The sequence below is a fragment of the Bubalus bubalis genome, chromosome 5 (assembly GCF_019923935.1).
Source record: "Bubalus bubalis isolate 160015118507 breed Murrah chromosome 5, NDDB_SH_1, whole genome shotgun sequence".
NCBI lineage: Eukaryota > Metazoa > Chordata > Mammalia > Artiodactyla > Bovidae > Bubalus > Bubalus bubalis.
The window spans coordinates 17653973-17674692 of record NC_059161.1 but is presented as its reverse complement, the minus strand read 5'-3'; the positions used below and the strand labels follow the sequence as shown (position 1 = coordinate 17674692).

Here is a 20720-nt window from a genome sequence, read left to right as displayed (position 1 = left end):
TATGAACAGTTTGAGGGACTGGAACCAACGTTAACTGACAAAAACCAACTTTCATCTAAATCATCATAAAAATGTTTAAGTAAAAAAAAAGGTGGGGGGCAAAGGGGTTTTCAGATTGAACAAGATCATCACATTTTATCTAATACATTCAATCCTGGCTAGAGTATACCAAAATGGAAACAGGATAACTGTAATACAAAACTTCCACTACAGCACACTGCACACACCTGTGTTCCAAGCCCCTCCCCTCGCCTCCCCCCTCCCCGTTCCCCTAATGCTTGCAAACTCAACTATTTCCCAGCCTGTTGGGCCTGTCAATGAAGGAACACGTAGATCTTCTCTTTAATCCAATCTTTGTTATAAGGTTGGTATGTCTGGGTATCAGCTCGGTAAACAAGGCAGCTGAGGTCTGCCAGGTCATCAATAAAATCAAACAACTGACTGATTTCATATGTGATAGAGGGGCTGTTGGGATTCATTCTCTTCAGATGTTCTTCATACATTTTACAAACACCTTCCATACACTCATTCACAGATTCATAGTCAGCGTAAGTTCTGCCTTCTGGCCTCTTGGTAGGCTGTACCAGCAAGATGGTGTGAGACATCGCGCCAAAGTCTCCCGCTGCTTGTTTTATTTTTTAAACCCTGAAGTATTTGTAAACAATGAAGTACTGAGAAAGGAAAAAATATGCAAACAACAATAACAGCAACAAAAACACACCTTTGCTCTCATGGCTTTGCAGCTGTAGTTTAACTTCCATTGCTGTGCATGAAAATACTCTGACTTCCACCCTCAGATCCAGGATAGGAGGTCTGTATGTCCCACTGCGCTCAGCTTAAGGGGCCAAATGACCTGCTGCTGTGCCATCTCCATACAGGCAGCTGTCTCCTCAGATCTGTTTTTTGTTTTCTTAATTGTCTGTTATTTTTTATTTTTTTCAATTTTTTGGAGATATAATTAACACAGCTTTGTATAGGTTTAAGGTTTACCACATAATGACCTCTCATACATATATTGCAAAATGATTGCTGCAGTAAGTTTAATTAAACTTAGATGTGGGCCAAACAAAGCTGCCAAAAATTATCTTTAGAGCATGATCTGAAATGTGTCCAAACAGTTTATACCTTCTGGAGAGCTACCATCTTCATGCAGACATGTTTACCAGGTATATAACTCATGCAGTGGCTTGCTTAGTATCAAGCATGGTGAGAATGTAGATTCAGGACTTATTTCCATTTAAAAAATGATAAGATCTTCACATTCATAGTTAGCAGGAATTTGAACTGAATAAGTGAGAGGAGGTCACGCAATTTTACTCATTCTCAGAGTGATCTGGGTCCCTGGAGATGGGTGTTCTCCACCCTCTGGCCTTAGGTCAACAAGAGTAAAACAGCCCTGGGCTCTGATGCTCCTGGCCAAAACGCTACCCCATCTCTGACACCATCAGGACTAACTCATACAATTTATTCATCCTTATGTCTTTGCCTCTTTTACCCCAAGTGCTTGTGATTCATAGAGATCATCTTTCACAGATGAAAGATGGCTCAAAATGAAACAAAAATATTCCCAATTTTGCCCAGGCACTTCCTATATTTTTCCCACTTTTTTTTCTCTTTATTATTCAGTAACATCTAGCATAAACTATATTTTATATATATATTTTTTTATCATTTGTCTTCCAATCTGGATTGTAAGCAGCTCCAATAAAGGAATTTTGTTTATTTTGTGTACTTCTTTGTTCCCAATACCTTGACCACTACCTTATAGGTCATACTTGTTTGATAATCAAGTTATTGAATGGATGAATAAGTGATTAAATAGGGTATCTGCAAATAGTATTGCTACTCCTTTCAGTTTTCTTTAGCATCTCAAGTCCACTATCAATAACCAAGTAGATGCTATCTCATTCTGTCAGACACTCTCATCATTCATACACACTCCATTATCTGCTTCAATTTTCCAGATGATGGAGAGGAAGATGATACAGCAAGGAAATGAGAGATTGTTCCTATCTCCAGCTGTTCTTCCATCTCATATATGACTAGTAAATTTATAAAACTTTCTGAAAATGATGTAGAAGGTGCATAATTTCTTAGTCCCCTTTTTATTATACCTATAAAATACTATGGTGTTTTAGGTCCTTGTGACCCAAGACTATTTGAAGTGTGCATCTGTGGTGGTCTTTGTCTCTCTTGCAAGACTTGAAAATTGTCCTGAGACCAGAATCTCCCACAGTTCCCTGCATCTCTGCCCAGGGCTTCTCTGAGGCTGTGGTCATGGGTGTTGGCTAAATGTGGAGACAGAGGAGCAAATTAACCATGGGCTAGAAATTAGAAAATGTGTTCCAGAATTAGGCTGCTGATCATCCAATTTACAACATTTTATGAGACCCATAACCTGGAAATAGAGGGATAGTAGTGAATCCTGGAAACGAGGGAGGCAAAAGCCAGAAAGTCAGGCTCCCTATGTCTGGCCCCCATTCACTCGATGAAACTCAACTTCCATTCCTTCCAGGGCTGATGCTGCAGGTTGGTCTTGTACCTCCTGCAGCTGTGTCCAACTGGGCAAACAGGGACTCCTGAATCACGTTTGAGGTAAACAAGGAAAGAGCAAAAAGAGTATCTGTGCCCCGTGTTCCAGTAACTCTGGGAAAGAGTTTCAAAAAAAACTGGAAAATGTACCAATGGAGCATCATGGATTGTCTCAGCCACTTAAAGCTCTGTGGCTCTGTCTTCAAAAGCTACACTTTTGAAACAAGGACAATGACCTGCTCTGCATATCTTGATCAGTGGGAGCTTTTGTTTTTTAATTGAAAAAAAAAAAAAAAACCTATTGTGAAACATTCAGATGCAAAGATTTGTATATCCCCAGGGTCTCCAGACCTTCAAAGAGGGAAGGTCAGCTATAACTGGCTACAAGGCTGAAACTTCCACTTAGAGGTAGAAACTTTCACCAGTCCTTCAGCTGAAAAAAGATCTTATTTGTTTCTGGATCAAGAGACCTTTCAGACACACATTCGAAGTCCTAAATTTTTGCATGCTGCTGCTGCTGCTAAGCCGCGTCAGTCGTATCTGACTCTGTGCGACCCCATAGACGTCAACCCAGCAGGTTCCTCCGTCCCTGGGATTCTCCAGGCAAGAATATTGGAGTGGCTTGCCATTTCCTTCTCCAATGCATGAAAATGAAAAGTGAAAGTGAAGTCGCTCAGTCATGCCCAACCCTTCGCGACCCCATGGACTGTAGCCTAAACTTCTAAATTGGAGCAAAGGAAAATTATTGCAGCTTCTATCTAATGAAGATTGACATTAAGAGAGAAGCACCAAGTAAAAGCAAACACCAGCTTTTCAGATACTGGGAAGAGGATGAGAGTAGGGCAGTCCATACAAGGCCAGGCATGTGAGTGAACCATAGCAACCAGAAGCAGGAGTGGAAAAGAGCTGAGAAGAGAGTGCAAAGGCTCCAGCTCTCCAGGTAACCTGGCTTAGCAGCAAGCTGGGGTTTCTTCCTTCCTTCCTTCATTCTGTAAGTATCTGCAGTGTGCTCAATGCCAGTACAGACCTGAATACAGCAAGGTCTCTGATCCTGAGGTAATCCCAGCAAGAAGGTGTTGCTACAGAGAAATCTTGTGAGAAACAGGGAGAAAGACACCCTGAAGATGAGTGCGCACATCTACTCCAGGGCACACATCTGCCCCGGCTGACCAAACCCTCTGCTTATGAGCTTCACCAGCTGCCAGCTAGAACCAGTCCCACAAAGGAATTTGAATGTCCCAGGGCCTTCGATGACTCACCTGGATGAAAGACTAGACGGTTGCCTTTGCAGACATGAGAAACAGGCCACTAGATCTTTGAGGCCAGGTTCCCCAACATAATTAGGAATCCAGAGGTCATGATCCCTTGCTAAGGTGGAAAGCAGACACCATCTTGGACTTCTAAGGTCCAGAGAGAATTAGACCTTTTCTCTTCGGGGCTCCCACAGTCCTGGGCGCACGGTTCTTTCCAGCATTTCTTACACTGCATGGTAGCCATCCTCATTGTGCAAGACTCCTCTGGAGAAGGGAAGGAACAGGAGAGTATAGTAGTTAGGCATATGATCTAGGTGGCGAAAAGATCTAGGTTCACACCTTGATTGGTTCCCTTAAAGACTGTGTAATTTTGCTGCAAGGATGGAGTTAGATAATATCTGTAAAAATTTGGCCCTACAGTATAGCCTCAGTTCAGTTCAGTTCAGTCACTCAGTCATGTCCGACTCTTTGCGACCCCATGAATCACAGCATGCCAGGCCTCCCTGTCCATCACCAGCTCCCAGAGTTCACCCATTTGGTATAATTGGTATAAATGTGCTCAGTCGTGTCTGACTCTTTTTGACCCCATGGACTGTAGCCCTCTAGGCTCCTCAGTCCATGGAATTTTCCAGGCAAGAATACTGGAATGGGTTGCCATTTCCTCCTCCAGGGGATCTCTCCACCCAGGGATGGAAGCAGCATCTCTTGCATCTCCTGCACTGGCAGGTAGATTCTTTACCACTGGGCCACCTGGGAAGCCAATATATTTGGTATAATAGCTGCTATTATTTTAATATTATTTAATATATACAAATGATATATTAATATATACAAAGAATATTAATGTATACAATATATAATAATATGTCTATGACAATATTATAATATATTAATATTAATAACATACTAATAATAGATATATCCATCCGAATTCAGGGCACGAAATAGAAACTGCTTTATATTAAATTGGTTTTAATGATTGGAAATGAACTTTATAAAGGAGCAGTGTGATTGCAAAGTTAGTAGAAGGAATGAAGGAACTGATTCTAGGCTGGGGCTCCTGAAACAGCTTCCAAAACAACACAGAAATGACCAGCCAGAGGAGTCCACCTCTGGGGCACCTTGGGAGCTGCGCTGGAACCCTGACGTTGGGGCTGCCTCTGCTCCAGCCCTTGCTGCTCAGTGCCCAAGAAGCTGGAAAATGAACTCCAGAGCACCATTCCAGAAAAGCCTCACGTTTCCACAATTTTGGTTGCCAGCAAAAACGGCTAAAAGAGGATCAGCCTAAATAAATCTAAGAGGCAATAATGAAGCAAAAAGCTTGATTATTTGTGACCAAAGAATTGCAGATTGAGCACACAGATTTGAGTAACAACCCAAACAGTGGCCCTAGTGGGAACACTGAGTAAATTTAAGAGGCTTATGTATTTATTTGTTTTTAATTTGAGGGTAATTGCTTTACAGTTTTGTGTGGTTTCTGCCCTATATCAACATGAATCAGCCATAGGTATATGTATGTCCCCTCCCTCCTGAACCTCTCTCCCACTACCCATCCCATCCTCTCCCTCTAGGTTATCACAAAGCATCAGATTTGAGCTCCCTGCATCCTACAGTAAACTTCCACTGCCTATCTATTAAATATGGTAATGTATATGTTTCAATGCTACTCTCTCAATTTGTCCCACTTCCCTGATAAAGAAGCTGTGGTACATATACACGGTGGAATATTACTCAGCCATAAAAAGGGATGCATTTAACTTCATTCTAATAAGGTGGATCAACCTAGGGCCTATTATACAGAGGGAAGTAGGTCAGAAAGAGAAAGACTAATATCATATATTAATGCCTATATATGGAATCTAGAAAGATGGTACTGATGAACCTATCTGCAGGGCAGCAATGGAGTTGTAGACATAGAGAACAAGCTTGTGGACACGGGGTGGGGGGATGGAATTCAGGGGCTTTTAAAGGCAAAGAAAGGCAGAAGACCTAAATAGACATTTCGCCAAAGAAGACGTACAGATGGCCAAAAGGCACATGAAAAGATGCTCAACATTGCTAATGATTAGAGAACTGCAAATCAAAACCACAATGAGGTATCACATCACAATGGCCATCATCAAAAAGTCTGCAAATAATAAATGCTGGAGAGGGTGTGGAGGAAAAGGAACTCTCCTACACTGTTGGTGGGAATCTGAATTGGTACAACCACTATGGCAAGCAGTATACAGAACAGAACAGACAAGACATGGAAGCAGCCTAAATGTCCATGACAGTTGAATGGTGAAGAAGATGTGGTGTATCTAAACAATCAGTATTACTTGGCCATAAAGAGAATGAAATAATGCTGTTTGCAGCAACATGGGTGGATCTAGTGATTATCATGCTAAGTGAAATAAGCCACAGAGACAAATATGTGATAGTATGTTCAGGTGTTTCAATTTTCAGGTGTTCTTACAGAGTCCTTGGAATTCTTATGATTTGACCCAGTTCAACCTTCATGGTTCCATCAGTGAGGACATGTGTAAGGCTCAGCTCCAGCTCCATTTTAAGACCTCTTGACATAAGTGATTGACATAAGTGACTTCACTTTATTTTTAATTTTACAAAAGGGAGCAGATTCTGCCTTGCACTTCTTGTGCTGAGTACACCTACTTGATGAGAGATGGCAAAGACGCCTGGAAAACATGGTGCTCAGCCTCCTAACGTCTCCCTCCACCTAGGAGGCTGGAATGAAGGCCTGTGAGCCAGTCCTCACAAGAGACAACATGTGTGGACTATGCATTCCGGGCACTCTGCTAGGTACTTCACGCCAAGTTAACCTCACAGCCACACGGCGAGCTGTGTATGTACTTATTTCGCAAATGAGGCAGCAGAGCCTTAAGGAAGTTGTCTTGTCAGAGACCACAGAGTAAGTGGTGAGGATGGGAGGTGAACAGGTGCTGTCTTATTCTGGAGCCCTTGCTCTAAACCACCATATTATTCTAGCCGTCTCTGTGTCTTGCATGCCTAACCCGGCATGTGGCCACACCTACTCAATGAACATTGGAGGAGTTCATTATCAGGGATTTAAACAGAAAATTAAACCTAGATACCATGGCCTAAGGCTTCTTCACCTTCTGGCTCTGACTCCCGGTCAGGAAGGCAGGAGACCAATGACGATGAGGGGACAAAAGAGGTGCCCCATGTTGCCTGGAAAATCCCATGGACGGAGGAGCCTGGAAGACTGCAGTCCATGGAGTCGCTGAGGGTCGGACATGACTGAGCGACTTCACTTTCACTTTTCACTTTCATGCATTAGAGAAGGAAATGGCAACCCACTCCAGTGTTCTTGCCTGGAGAATCCCAGGGATGGGGGAGCCTGGTGGGCCACCGTCTATGGGGTCGCACAGAGTCGGACACGACTGAAGCAACTTAGCAGCAGCAGCACGTGGTGGAGGGGGGCTGAGCATGTGTGTGAGTCCAGCAGGGAACTGGGGCTGGAATATGGAGGACAGGCTGTATGATGGATTTGAATGCTTCTAGGATCAAAGGTTGTTGAGATGGAAGGGCCTAATAAGAATGACTGATGGAGTCACCCAAGATATTTTTTTCTTTTAATGAAGAATGAAAGTATGGTCTTAGAGGAAAAACACTTTCCCATGAATTCAAGCACTCTGGTGCCTGTGATAATGACTTCCTGAGGTCCTGAGAGGCTGGTAACCACAGACACCTGTCCTCTGCAGAAGCAGTTGGCATATCACACACCCAGGCACACAACTGTGCAGATTTGTAAACACTTGCCACAGGAAGCGCTTCCCCGCTCTCTCTAGACACAGACCGCAGTCCATGTGGGCGCCCAGGAAGGCTCTGTATTCTGGCAGGGATGCTGAGGTCTGAGAGGAGGGCCGCGGACCTAGACCTGTGGGGCTGCAGTCCCCATGCAGGAGTGAACACACACACATAGAAACACAATCACACACACAGAGGGACATAGACATGCACACCCAGCACCACACGTACAGAAACAGACATGCACACATACACATACATATATAGACACAGAGGTACAGAACACATACACAAGCCTACACACATATACCACACACCCCTCCACATGCAGAGGCTCACCAGGTACACAAACACACTACAAATCACACACACACATACCATACCCATCACACAACCCTCCATGCACCTCACCACACAAAAACATAGACATTCACATACACTACACATACACATACAGACACAGACACAAATATACATACCACAAGTAGATACACACAAATACACATACCATACCACACGCATGAACATATACCACACATGCACAGTACACACACGCTCACGTATAATGCACACAACCCAAATATACACTCACAAACATATACAGTGAACACATATACCACATATGAGCTTCTGAAAAAGTGCCTCACCGTGGTTTAGCCATATAACAAAAGGTTTAAGGTAATAGTTATGTGGACTATGAATGTGGGAGGTATGTATGCAAAACAGTATCAGAAATGAAAAAGGCAGCAAGAATGGTAGATAGTAAGATGAAACCCAGTGATATGTGTGCCTGTTAGGCATAGGGACAGGAAGACAATGTAAGCAACACAAATAATTTATGTTTAGTAAACTTTGAATAGTTTACTGCTAATGGATTTAGTTGAACAATAAAATTTTTCCAATGACTACTCTTTAGCCCAATATATTCACTATGTGGCCAGTGATATCTCCATGGGGTAGGGTCTGCTTGGCTTCTAGCCCACCCCCTCCCATTCTGAGTGTATCTGTTGTTAGGGGGACAGTCACCCAGAGCCCCTGTAGTGTCTGGTTGACGACAGAGCTGGCCACCCACTCCCTCTTGCCACACACTCCCTCTTGCCACACACTCCGTCTTGTCCTTCCCAGCTCCCTCCCTGCCCTGGCCTTTCTTGACACAGCAAGCAAATAGGGAAGTTCAGGGATCTTTGACCTTAGTGAGACACCAGCTTCCCACAGTCCTGATTCCCCCAGAGCTACAGTTTATCTCTGTGTGCCTAGGGGGCGCTCAGGTCCAGGAATTGAAAATGTCAGAAGTTCGTCTAGTTATTTCTAAGACCCAGTAGGGAAGGGCTGAAGTCCCAAAGTTAAGGGCCTGCTGATGGGAATGATGGCTGAGGGTCGTTGAGAAAGTGGGCTGGTTGTAAATATACCTCCGAGACCCATTGTCTCATTGAAGTTCACATCTAAAAGGGATCATACATACCATCAAGTATAATCCCTACATTTCTCAGAGGTAGAATCCAAGGCCAGAAGGGTGAGTGATATGTTTATTAAGACTAATTAGAAGCAATTTTATAATAAGAGATGCCCCATCCTTTCTGATGCAGCAAGTGATTACCATTTTTATCTTCCTGTTCCCCTGTATTCATTATTCAGTGTAGGTGCCAAGATACTATTCTATATTCAAGATTTTATTAGAGAAACTAACCAATTAAATATCCTTTAAGACTTTCCATTTTATTAGATGAATGTAGAAGAATATTATAAAAAGTCATAAATCAGTTGTTTAATGCAAGCATATCCTGCTTTGAAATAGTTCAAAATTCAGGAACTCAAAAATGTGATTCCTTCATCACAAGATATATCATTTAGTGTTTTTTTTTAATAATAAGTTTCCACTACATATTTCAACACTGAAGTTTTCAGAGGAGAAAGGCATGTAACTCAAGAAAAATGATCAATTTATGTGTAGTTTTGGCATCTTATCATAATTAATTCTCAACTGTGTGTTTTTACTACATTTCACTAAACAGCAAGAAATGGGGAAGATGCATGGATTAGCGATGGGAACCAGAAGTCTAATCCTACACTGGCCTCTACTCCCATGGTCTCACATGAGTTTCTGAACCTTTGTGAGCTCCAGCTTCCCCTACAAAACAAGAGGCTGGGACCAAATAAGCTCTATGGGTTCCAGTTAGGTTGCAAAGAAGAATAAGCGTGTGGTCAGACATAAAGAGTCAGACCACGTGGAGTAGGTTCATCTCCATCTTTAAGTCTTTGAGCAAGTCACTTGCCTACTCCAGAATGCAGTTCTCTTTAGAGTATAAAATGTGGCCATCCACCACACAGGGCTGTTAATTTTACAAAGAATTCATGGCATCTGTCTGCCTTAGGGTAACATCTTAGGGATGCGGTGGTAAAGGACATGATTCTGTGCTTCCACAAAAGGCCTTTTCCAGCCTTTTGCTGGAAAAGATGGAGGCCACCTGGATGGAGGAAGCCCTGAACCCACACGCCTCCCACCACTGCAGCTTTTTGGAGTAGATTTTTGCCCCACTGTGGTTTAGCTTTGTTTTGCCTTCTGTTCATTGAGTTTTGCCTTTATAGATGACTTCATTTTTTTGATATTCATTTTTCACCTGACTCTTCCTTCTTTCATGCTATTATTTCCTGATTAGGTCATTTCCCCAAACTCGCCTCTCTTTCCTCTGGCTAATCCTCCAGGGCTCAGCTTTCCTCATGGAAATTTTTCTGAACCATTGCCACCCTTCTATTTGCTTTCATAGTACCCAGCTCTTCTCCTTCCTAACACTTACCCCAATTACAGTGGCATAATTTATTTGTGTCATGTTAGTCTGTCTCCCTTACCTAGCAAAAGCTGTAAGAAAGCAGCTGTCTCTTCTTTTTTATTCACCGATCTGCCCCTAACCCTATAGTGCTTACCACACAGTGAAGGGTTCTGTAATATGTGTTGAGTGACTGGGTAGATGAATGAATGATCCCCCCAGCCCACTGTCATGACTAACTCATTAGGAGCACTTCTGTCCCTTTGCTCCTTCCAAAATTAGTTTCATCTTCACTCTTTGTTTGCAGGATTTCTTCACAGCTTCTCCTGCCCTTTTAAGAAAGGAATTTTATTTACAGCTGCCACAAAAATAATTCAACCAGAAGTCCTGACAGACCATAATTTTAGAGAAACTTCATCTTGCTTACACTGAGGCTAACACATCCATACATCCCCCGTGTCCTCTGGTTGGGCATTTAAATCTACTTTGGGGTATCCATGTGATTATCAAGAGATGCAGAAGGGCTAAGGGATCTTACTGATGACAGAGCCCAGTTTAGATTCCACCTTGACAAATTTTCCAGACCAACAATTTGCTACTAAAGATTCTGGGTTCTCCATCTTGGGATTTTGTATCTGGGATCTTCTACTCTCATCAGGCTCCCAGGTAATCAAGCAAGTGAACAGGCAGGAGCTTCATAAAGGAAGACATATAAGTCAAATCAGTGTTTTCTTCTGATGACATCAGAGCTAAGAGAACACCTGGGTATTGGAAAGTGACTTTGAGGAAGGAGCAGAGAGGGAAGGCGGAACGGTGGGTTTCTCCTGAGAATGGCTCACACCACTCTTGCTATGTATGTGTGTACGTTTCTCTCCTTAATGGAATAGCAACACGCAGGAGTAGTTTCCCTCTCCCAGTCCAGTCTGCCTGAAGATTGGGTCTCTATGGAGGAAACACATTCCACAATAATATTCTGGAGTGCTGCTGTGTTTGGGTCAGCCCTTAGGCTTCCTGACAATATAGCTTTGTTCTTGTTTCCTCCCCAGTACCTGATCCAGCAGCGAGTGCCCCGTTCTCAACCTCCCAGAGGTAAATTGTCATTATGACGGGAACAATAGGCCAAGCTGTGCTGTGGAGGGTATATATTCAAGGATGCCATGTTTAATTCCCCTACTTCCACGAATAGTCTTTAAGATGAATAGCTTTTCTTTTTCTTTTTTTGTTTGTTTCTTTCTTTCTTGGTTTGTTTCTTTAAATAGCTTGCAGAGTCCCCCACTGCAGCCTAAATAGTGCCTGTTTCAGGGCTTCAGACCTGCCTGACCATATTCCATTTAAAGTTATGTGTGTCACAGACTGGTGGGCAAAAGTCACTCTGGAAGGGATTTCTGAGGCAGAAGTGGGAATGGTTATCTCAGACATCTCGCCCTTGGCCCCAGGGAAAGAGAAGCTACAAGCTGAAGCTACAACAGGCAGTTTTCAAAGTTGGAGGAGATGTAAAAAGCAGGATTCTGCTGCTGTTGTGACTGAAGGTGGGAAGGGAGAGCATCCTGTTTGCTCCTGTGCTGAAGCTGCAGCGTTTCAGACACAGTGAGGACTGCAGTCTTCCGAGACTAACGGCTCCTTGGTCCGCACAGCTTTGGGGACAGTGGGTGGGGGCAGGAGGACGGGGGAGAGCACCCCACAGACATCAGCACTGCGGTGGAAGCACTGGCGGCTGTGGTGTGGAGGGGTCCTCAAGCGACTTCTCAGGCCTTGAACCCCCGATGAGTCCGTGGGAGAGGAGGAAGCACATGGCGGCAGGGTGTGGGAGCACGTGCTCGTGTGCAAAGGGTCCCTGGGGAGTCCCAGAAACAAAACTGGGCCAAGAGGGAGTGGAGGGAGGAGCCAGTGAAGTGCAGTCGCTACTGTGAATGTAATGCTGTTTATTTTTTTGTTTCAGTTTTTGTTTTTTTAATTATAGGTGATTTACAGTATTAGTTTTGGGTGTACAATGTGGTGATTCAGTGTTTTTATAGATTATATTCCATTTAAAGTTATATAAAATATCGGCTGTATTCCATTTGTACAATACATCTTTGTATCTTATTTATTTTATATATAGTCAGATCGGATCAGTCGCTCAGTCGTGTCCGACTCTTTGCGACCCCATGAATCGCAGCACACCAGGCCACCCTGTCCATCACCAACTCCTGGAGTTCACTGAGACTCATGTCCATCGAGTCAGTGATGCCATCCAGCCATCTTTGTACCTTTTAATCCCCCGCCCTTAAATTGCTTCTCCCTGCTTCCCTCTCCCCACTGGTAACCACTAGTTTGTTCTCTATAACTGAATCTATTTCTATTTTGTTATATTAATTTGTTTTATTTTTTAGATTCCACATATAAGTGATAACAGAGTATTTTTTTTCTGACTTATTTCACTAAGCATAGTACTCTCTAAGTCCATCTGTGTTGTTGCAAATGGCAAAATTTCATTCTTTGTGTGGTTGAGTGGCATTCTGCTGTATGTGTGTGTATATATATATGTGTGTGTGTGTGTGTATCACATCTTCTTTATCCATTCATCTGTTGATGGACACTTAGGGTGGTTCCATATCTTGTGTGTGTTAGTGGCTCAGTTGTGTCTGACTCTATGCAACCCCATGGACTGTAGCCTGCCAGGTGTTTCTGTCCATGGGATTCTCCAGGCAAGAATACTGGAGTGGGTTGCCATTCCCTTCTCCAGAGGATCCTCCCAACTCAGGGATCGAACCCCGGTCTCCTGCATTGCAGGCAGATTCTTTCCTGTTTGAGCTACATGGAAGGCCATGTCTTGGCTATGATAAATAATAATGCTGGCTATGATAAATAATAAATGCTGAACATTGGGATGCATGTATCTTTTCAAATTAGTGCTTCCATTTTCTTTGGATATATACCCAGGGGTGGAATTGGTAGATTGTATGGTAGTTCTGTTTTTAGATTTTTAAGGAACCTCCATACTGTTTCCAATAGTGGCTGCCCCAGTTTTCATTCCTACCAATAGTGCACAAGGGTTTCCTTTTCTTCACATCCTCAACATTTGTTCTTTGTGATCTTTTTGACAGTAGTCATTCTGATAGGTGTGAAGTGATATTTCATAGTGGGTTTGATTTGCATTTCCCTGATGGTTAGTGATGTTGAGCGTCTTTTCATGTGCCTGTTGGCCATCTGTATGTCTTCTCTGGAAAAGCAGATATGACCCTATTTGGACTCACAGTTGGATATAGCATGGAGAAAACACAGTCAGGTTACAATACAATTATAAATGTCATACTAGGAAGGATCTTAGAGATTATCTAGCCATATTTCTTCATGATGTCACAAATGGCAAGATTTCATTTTTATGGAGTAGTATTTTTATGAGTAGTATTCCATTGTATATATACACGGAGGACCTTGAGGGTATTGTGCTAAGTAAAATAAGTCAGATGAAACAAATAAACTGTATGATTTTACTTGTATGTGGAATATAGAAAATAGAAAGACATATTAAATGAACAAACCAAGCAAAAATAAACATGTAGTTACAGAGAACAGAGTGCATGCCTGTGCACCAAGTCGCTTCAGTCATGTCCCACTCTGTGCAGCTGTGTGGACTGCAGCCAGCCAGGTTCCTCTGTCCATGAGATTCTCCAGGCAAGAATACTGGAGTGGGGTACCATGCCCTCCTCCAGGGATCTTCCCCACCCAGGGATTGAACCTGCATCTCTTATGTCTTCTATGTAGGCAGGCAGGTTCTTTACTGCTGGTGCCACCTGGGAAGCACTTACAGAGAACAGAGTAGTAGTTACCATATAGGAATGGGTGGAAGGGAGGGAAAAATGGGTAAAGGGGATCAACTGCATGGTGGTGGATGGAAACTAAATGTGTGGTGGTAAGCACACTGTAGGACATATAGAATTAGAAATAAAGTGTTTTACACACAAAACTTGTATAATATTATAAAACCAGAAGAAGGGCAGGGGGAGCAATATGAGGAATCTTTGTTCCGACCTTGACTGTACCTATGTCAATACCCTGGTTGGGATTTTTTTTTTTTTTTTTTTTTTTTTGGCCACACCACATGGCATGTAGGATCTTAGTTCCTTAACCAGGGATCGAACCTGCAACCCTTGCATTGAAAGCTTGGAGTCTTAACCACAAACACCAGGGAAGTGCCCTGGTTGTGATATTTTGCTATAGTTTTACAGGGAATAACTACAGGGAAAACTGGGAAAAGGGAAAATGGGACCCCTCTGTATCATTCCTTCCAACTGCATATAAATCTGTAATTATCTCAAAATAGAAAGTGTAATTTACACAAAAAGTCCTCATGACACAGGTGATGAAAATGAGGCCCAAAGAGTTAAGAGACTTGCCCTTGTTTCACAGCCAGTTAACAGCATAGCCAGGGTTGGACCTAGTTCTTCCAAGTCCCAGCCTTTGACACTCGATGGACTCCTGACAATCCAGAAATGTGTGTAGGGCATCAAGGGCTTCTGCTGTGTCTATGGGAAGGAAGTGTGATCTTGGTGCCTGTAACTTTGAGGGAAGTCCAGGATGCCTGAAGTCAAATGGACTCTGTGGTGGGGGATTCTGTGTAGGAGGACCCTAAGAGGTGGAGTTCTGCTAGCACTAACCACAAAAAGGCACTGCCCCAGCTGTGGCTTGGTAAGGTCAGAAAGGAACAGGTGTAGCCTCATAGAAACAGAACATTCCCTGGATCTCAGGATGTTCAGTCCATTCACCTAACTATACCCACATCCTCACAGACAGAAGCTTTTCCTATTCAACAGTAGGTCAACCCACAGGGTCTAGAGTCACCTACTGGGGCATTAAAACACTTTTTTTTTTTTTTTTTTTTTTTTTGCATCAGTGAGGGGGGTTTTTTTTGTTCTTGTTTTTTTAAATCAAAATTCTCTCTTTTACTGTTTCAGGTCATTTACTCTTGATTTGTCCTGAGCAAATCTGAAACAGTGTTATTGCTGTTTGATATTTATTCGTGAAATCTAGCCAGGGCTTCCCAGGTGACTCAGTGGTAAAGAATCCACCTGCCAGCCAGTAAAGGAGATGCAAGTTCAATACGATCCCTGGGTGGAGAAGATTCCCTGGAGTAGAAAGTGGCACCCTACTCCAGTATTCTTGCCTGAAGAATCCCATGGACAGAGGAGCTTGGCAGACTACATACAGTCCATGGGGCTGCAAAGAATCAGACACGACGGAATGGCTGAGCACAGCACAGCATGAAATCTGACCGCCCGTTAGTCTTCTAGGGTGAAATAGCCCAACTCCTTTATCCACTGGCCCTTAGGAATCTGAGACCAAGTTAGTCTCTTGTTATGGAATGTTCCAGAAGCTGTGGAGAAGACCCAACTTTCCATACCTCATAGCATTCATTTTTAGTGATTCACCTTTATTATAGTATTAATAGACCCTGCTAAATTTAGTGCACCCCGGGACACTCAGGATATGTATTTTGACTTAGCAAAGATTCATGTCACTCTGCTGGGTAATTTAAAACTTAATTTTAAAAATGCATGCACAGGACTTCCCCGGTGATACAGTGGATAGGAATCCTTCAGCCAGTGCAGGGGACATGGATTCGATCCCTGGCTTGGGAAGATCCTATATGCCTCAGAACAACTAAGCCCTTGCATCACAGCTACTGAGCCTGTGTTCTAGAGCCCACGAGCCACAACTACTGTGCCTGAATGCTGCAACTGTTGAAATGCGTGTGCCTAGAGCCTGTGCTCCACAACAAGAGAAGCCCCTGCAATGAGGAGCCTAGGCACCCCAAGGAAGAGTAGCCCCCCTCTCACCACAACTAGAGGAAAACCTGAATATAGCAACTAAGACCCAGCACAACCCCAAAAAAAAAAATTACACATCTTTAACTTAAAAATACACATGTATTTAAAAATATACATGGAATAAAAGTACAGCTCTTTCCTGTGGATGGCGAAATTTGGATGTAGAATAAACCAATGGCCACCTGAGCCCATTTTAAGTCATGCAGACACCCCATCTCTGCAGCTCATAGCAGTCTTGTGAATGGGCCCTGATAAGTCTCAGATACAGTTTACTTCTCTTTCTATCCCTCTCACTCCCTGCCTCATCGGGGTGCCCTTTATTACCCCACATCCCTTGGTTTGCCTTCACAAGTGCCTGCGCCGTAATCGAATGAGAGCTTGTTTTTGACTTCTGGTGACTTTGTCATGGCCTCACACAAAGGCTGCATCTGCAAAGCCACAGCAGTCAGCTGAGAGAGGCCATATTGACCGAGCAGGAGACAGACTCTTTGGAGCCATCATTTCATTGTGCAGTGAGTCTGGGGTGATTAGGGGGAGAGTGAACCTCCACCAGGTTTCTGGTCAAGCTCTATCCCCACCCATTGCAGCCCACAACACCCTGGGATCCACTCATACACAAAGCGTTATCTTGGGCCCATCTATTTACATTCTTAGACTTCTGCCTAATCTCCCTAGAAAAACGGGTCAATCTGAAGAATGTCTATCTTCCCCCACAAAACTCTTATGAGATAGTTTGCTCTAAGAGAAGTGCTAGACACTAATGGCTAAAACACACAGGTTGAGATGAAGCCAGCAAGATGGAACTCAATTCAGTACAGTTCAGTTCAGTCGCTCAGCCATGTCCAACTCTTTGTGACCCCATGAATCACACCGCACCAAGCCTCCCTGTCCATCACCAACTCCCGGAGTTCAATCAACATCATGTCCATCAAGTCAGTGATGCCATCCAGCCATCGCCATCTCATCCTCTGTCATCCCCTTCTCCTGCCCCCAATCCCTTCCAGCATCAGGGTCTTTTCCAGTGAGTCAACTCTTCGCATGAGGTGGCCAAAGTATTGGAGTTTCAGCTTCAGCATCAGTCCTTCCAATGAACACCCAGGACTGATCTCCTTTAGAATGGACTGGTTGGATCTCCTTGCAGTCCAAGGGACTCTCAAGAGTCTTCTCCAACACCACAGTTCAAAAGCATCAATTCTTTGGTGCTCAGCTTTCTTCACAGTCCAACTCTCACATCCATTCATGACCACTGGAAAAATCATAGCCTTGACTAGACGGACCTTTGTTGGCAAAGTAATATCTCTGCTTTTGAATATGCTATCTAGGTTGGTCGTAACTTTCCTTCCGAGGAGTAAGCGTCTTTTAATTTCATGGCTGCAGTCACCATCTGCAGTGATTTTGGAGCCCCAAAAGATAAATTCTGACACTATTTCCACTGTTTCCCCATCTATTTCCCATGAAGTGATGGGACAAGATGCCATGATCTTTGTTTTCTGAATGTTGAGCTTGAAGCCAATTTTTTCACTCTCCACTTTCACTTTCATCAAGAGGCTTTTTAGTTCCTCTTCACTTTCTGCCATAAGGGTGGTGTCATCTGCATATCTGAGGTTATTGATATTTCTCCTGGCAATCTTGATTCCAGCTTGTGTTTCTTCCAGTCCAGTGTTTCTCATGATGTACTCTGCATAGAAGTTAAATATTTAACTTCTGGGTGACAATATACAGCCTTGATGTACTCCTTTTCCTATTTGGAACAAGTCTGTTGTTCCATGTCCAGTTCTAACTGTTGCTTCCTGACCTGCATACAGGTTTCTCAGGAGGCAGGTCAGATGGTCTGGTATTCTCATCTCTTTCAGAATTTTCCACATTTTATTGTGATCCACACAGTCAAAAGCTTTAGCATAGTCAATAAAGCAGAAATAGATGTTCTTCTGGAACTCTCTTGCTTTTTCCATGATCCAGCGGATGTTGGCAATTTGATCTCTGGTTCCTCTGCCTTTTCTAAAACCAGCTTGAACATCTGGAAGTTCACGGTTCATGTATTGCTGAAGTCTGGCTTGGAGAATTTTGAGCATTACTTTACTAGCGTGTGAGATGAGTGCAATTGTGTGGTAGTTTGAGCATTCTTTGGCATTGCCTTTCTTTGGGATTGGAATGAAAACTGACTTTTTCCAGTCCTGTGGCCACTTCTGAGTTTTCCAGATTTGCTGGCATATTGAGTACAGCACTCAATAGATTTTGTGAGAGGCTCTAGAGAATAAAAAAAAAATCTCTGATAAAGGCATCACTGCAGGATTGAGGGTTGTGTTGTGATGAAGGCAGATGGGGTGTTATCTACCCTGTAGTCCCACAGCAAGTTGTAAGAGTTCTCCTAACCACCCCGTTGTCTTTCTGAAGAGAGGCATTGTCAGCAACAGAGCAGAGTTTTGTCACTGATCAAGTTCCGCAATGCTGGGATGACCCAATAGACATGCCCCCATGGCCCTTCACTGCTCTGGGCTAATCCAAGGAGACAGCTCATGCTTAGGAGAGGGCAGATTCATCTATCTTTTTACCTCTGATCACCTGCCTTGATCCTGGAGATCCTGTCCTATACTCAGTTCTCTTGGTCAAAAACACATCGGCCAGTATCACGCAAATGGAATGGCTCTCTGGAAGAAAAAGTCCCCAACTGTTAGAGCAAGAAGTTTTCAATGCGAGAATAAGGGGCCCAAAAGATTTGGAAGAAGCACCTGGATAAGGCTAGTGATCCTTTTCTTCTATTTGTGGGGGGATGGGAGGGGCAGTGAACCTTCTTGGAAGGTAAACCTCTCACATTTGTTTACTTTTCATTCTACTTTTTTTCAATTTGTCCCCACTCTTATTCCTCCACAGAGTCTTTCTTTAATCTTCCAATTAAAATGGAATTGTAAGGCTTCCCCTGGTGGTCCAGTGGTAAAAAAAATCCACCTGCCAATGCAGGAGACATGGGTTTGATTCCTGATCTGGGAAGAGCCCACGTGCCTCTGAGCATCTAAGCCCCTGTGCCACAACTACTGAGCCTGTGCTCTAGAGCCCGGGAGCTGCAGCTACTGAAGCCTGCATGCCTAGAGCCTGTGCTCTGAAATAAGAGAAGCCACCACAATGAAAAGCCAGGACACCACTAGAGAAAGCCCGCGTACAGCAATGAAGACCCAGCGCGGCCATGAATAAATAAATAAGATGGAATTGTAGCAGCCCGCTTTGAGCACCTGGGGTACTTATGTGTACTTTTATAATTCCTTACCATGTCTGCCTTCTCCATCAAAGTGGAAGGTTCTGTGTTGCTCCTGAAAGAGAGTTTAGCCATTAGAAAGAGCAGTCAGTGGGTTGTAAGGACAGGAACTTCATGTAGCTTTCCTGGGGATGAACAGACAACCCTTCCTCACTGCCCTGCCCCTTCCTTTCTACTCTCTGCCCTTTAACAGTGTTGACACCCATCCTATGGTCCAGAGAGTGGTACCCACTGAGACTGTGTAGGGGGAGGAACCTTGCTGAACAGGAGGTGTGGATGATGGAGCTTCAAGTGAACTATCTAGATAGAAAGAAGCACGCAGGGGAAGAAAAACCCGATAAAGACTACCAGGGAATTGTTTGGTATTTCTCAGATTTGAAAGGGATGGGCTGGAGTTTTAAAACTATAAGGCTTTTAAACAGCCTGCCCTAGGTTTCATTCTGCATGACTTATCCTTTTTCCATAGGCTGCCTGGTCTCCCTTAGTGCATTTACTACTCCAGTTGGAACCAGCAGTTCACGTCTTTTCCTATTTATGGGTTAACAAGTTGGTCTGTGTCAGTATCATATCATCATCTCTATAACTGTCACTGACATCACCATCACCCACACATGTCCAGTGCCTCATAGCTTACAAAGTGCCTTCCTGTTCACTCTTACCCATGCTAACAACAGCCCTCTAAGGACATTCTGCAGTTGGGGTTATGAATGCTGAAATCACTGGCTTTTCCTTAGGCCTTGAAATGGGTATTTTCATGGTAAAAGAGTAGAAAAAGTGAAAGTGGAGTCGCTCAGTCATGTCCGACTCTTTGCGACCCCATGGACTGTAGCCTACCAGGCTCCTCAGTCCGTGGAATTTTCCAGGCAAGAGTACTGGAGTGGGTTGCCATTTCCTTCTGCATGGGATCTTCCCAACCCAGGGATCAAACCCGGGTCTCCTGCATTGCAGGCAGACGCTTTACCATCTGAGCCATCAGGGAAGCATAAGAGTAGAGACAGGGGTATAAAGTCTACTATTGTATAACCTGGGAGAGAAGAACCTTTTAGATAATTGTGTCTTTGAGTCCATTTTGCTGGGGTCACCTATTTGTCACCTCTCCTGGGTTTTTTTGCTGCAGAAATAATGATACCAGCCAAAATAAAAATACAGACATTGGTCATGAAGATTATGATAAGAAGAATAATTTCCCAAGCTGTCCTTTTGTAAAACAAGACTAAGCTCCCTAGGTCAAGTTACATGTGGAATGATGATAATGTAATAATAAAAATCATACTGAATAACATTGGTTCTTATATATATATATATGTTCAGTTCTTTTCTCTAATTTTGCCTCACAACT

The 20720-nt window shown here is 43.5% G+C and overlaps 1 protein-coding gene and 1 long non-coding RNA gene across 2 annotated transcripts; both read right to left on the bottom strand.

The window, feature by feature from the left end:
* Window positions 1-299: 299 nt before the first annotated feature.
* Window positions 300-656, bottom strand: LOC102414059 (enhancer of rudimentary homolog). Its single transcript, XM_044942526.1, has one exon. The coding sequence runs from the start codon at window positions 603-605 to the stop codon at window positions 315-317; it is 291 nt and encodes a 96-aa protein (XP_044798461.1). The 5' UTR covers window positions 606-656; the 3' UTR covers window positions 300-314.
* A 17584-nt stretch (window positions 657-18240) lies between these two features.
* LOC112584969 lies at window positions 18241-20166 on the bottom strand. Its single transcript, XR_003109261.2, has 3 exons — window positions 19394-20166; window positions 18684-18779; window positions 18241-18378 (listed from the first exon to the last, which is right to left on the bottom strand). It is a non-coding gene; the product is annotated as an uncharacterized LOC112584969 (long non-coding RNA).
* Window positions 20167-20720: the final 554 nt, after the last annotated feature.

What these genes read in the sequence shown, in the direction of transcription:
- LOC102414059 (XM_044942526.1), bottom strand. Translation starts at nt 605, where the DNA reads ATGTCTCACACCATCTTGCTGGTACAGCCTACCAAGAGGCCAGAAGGC.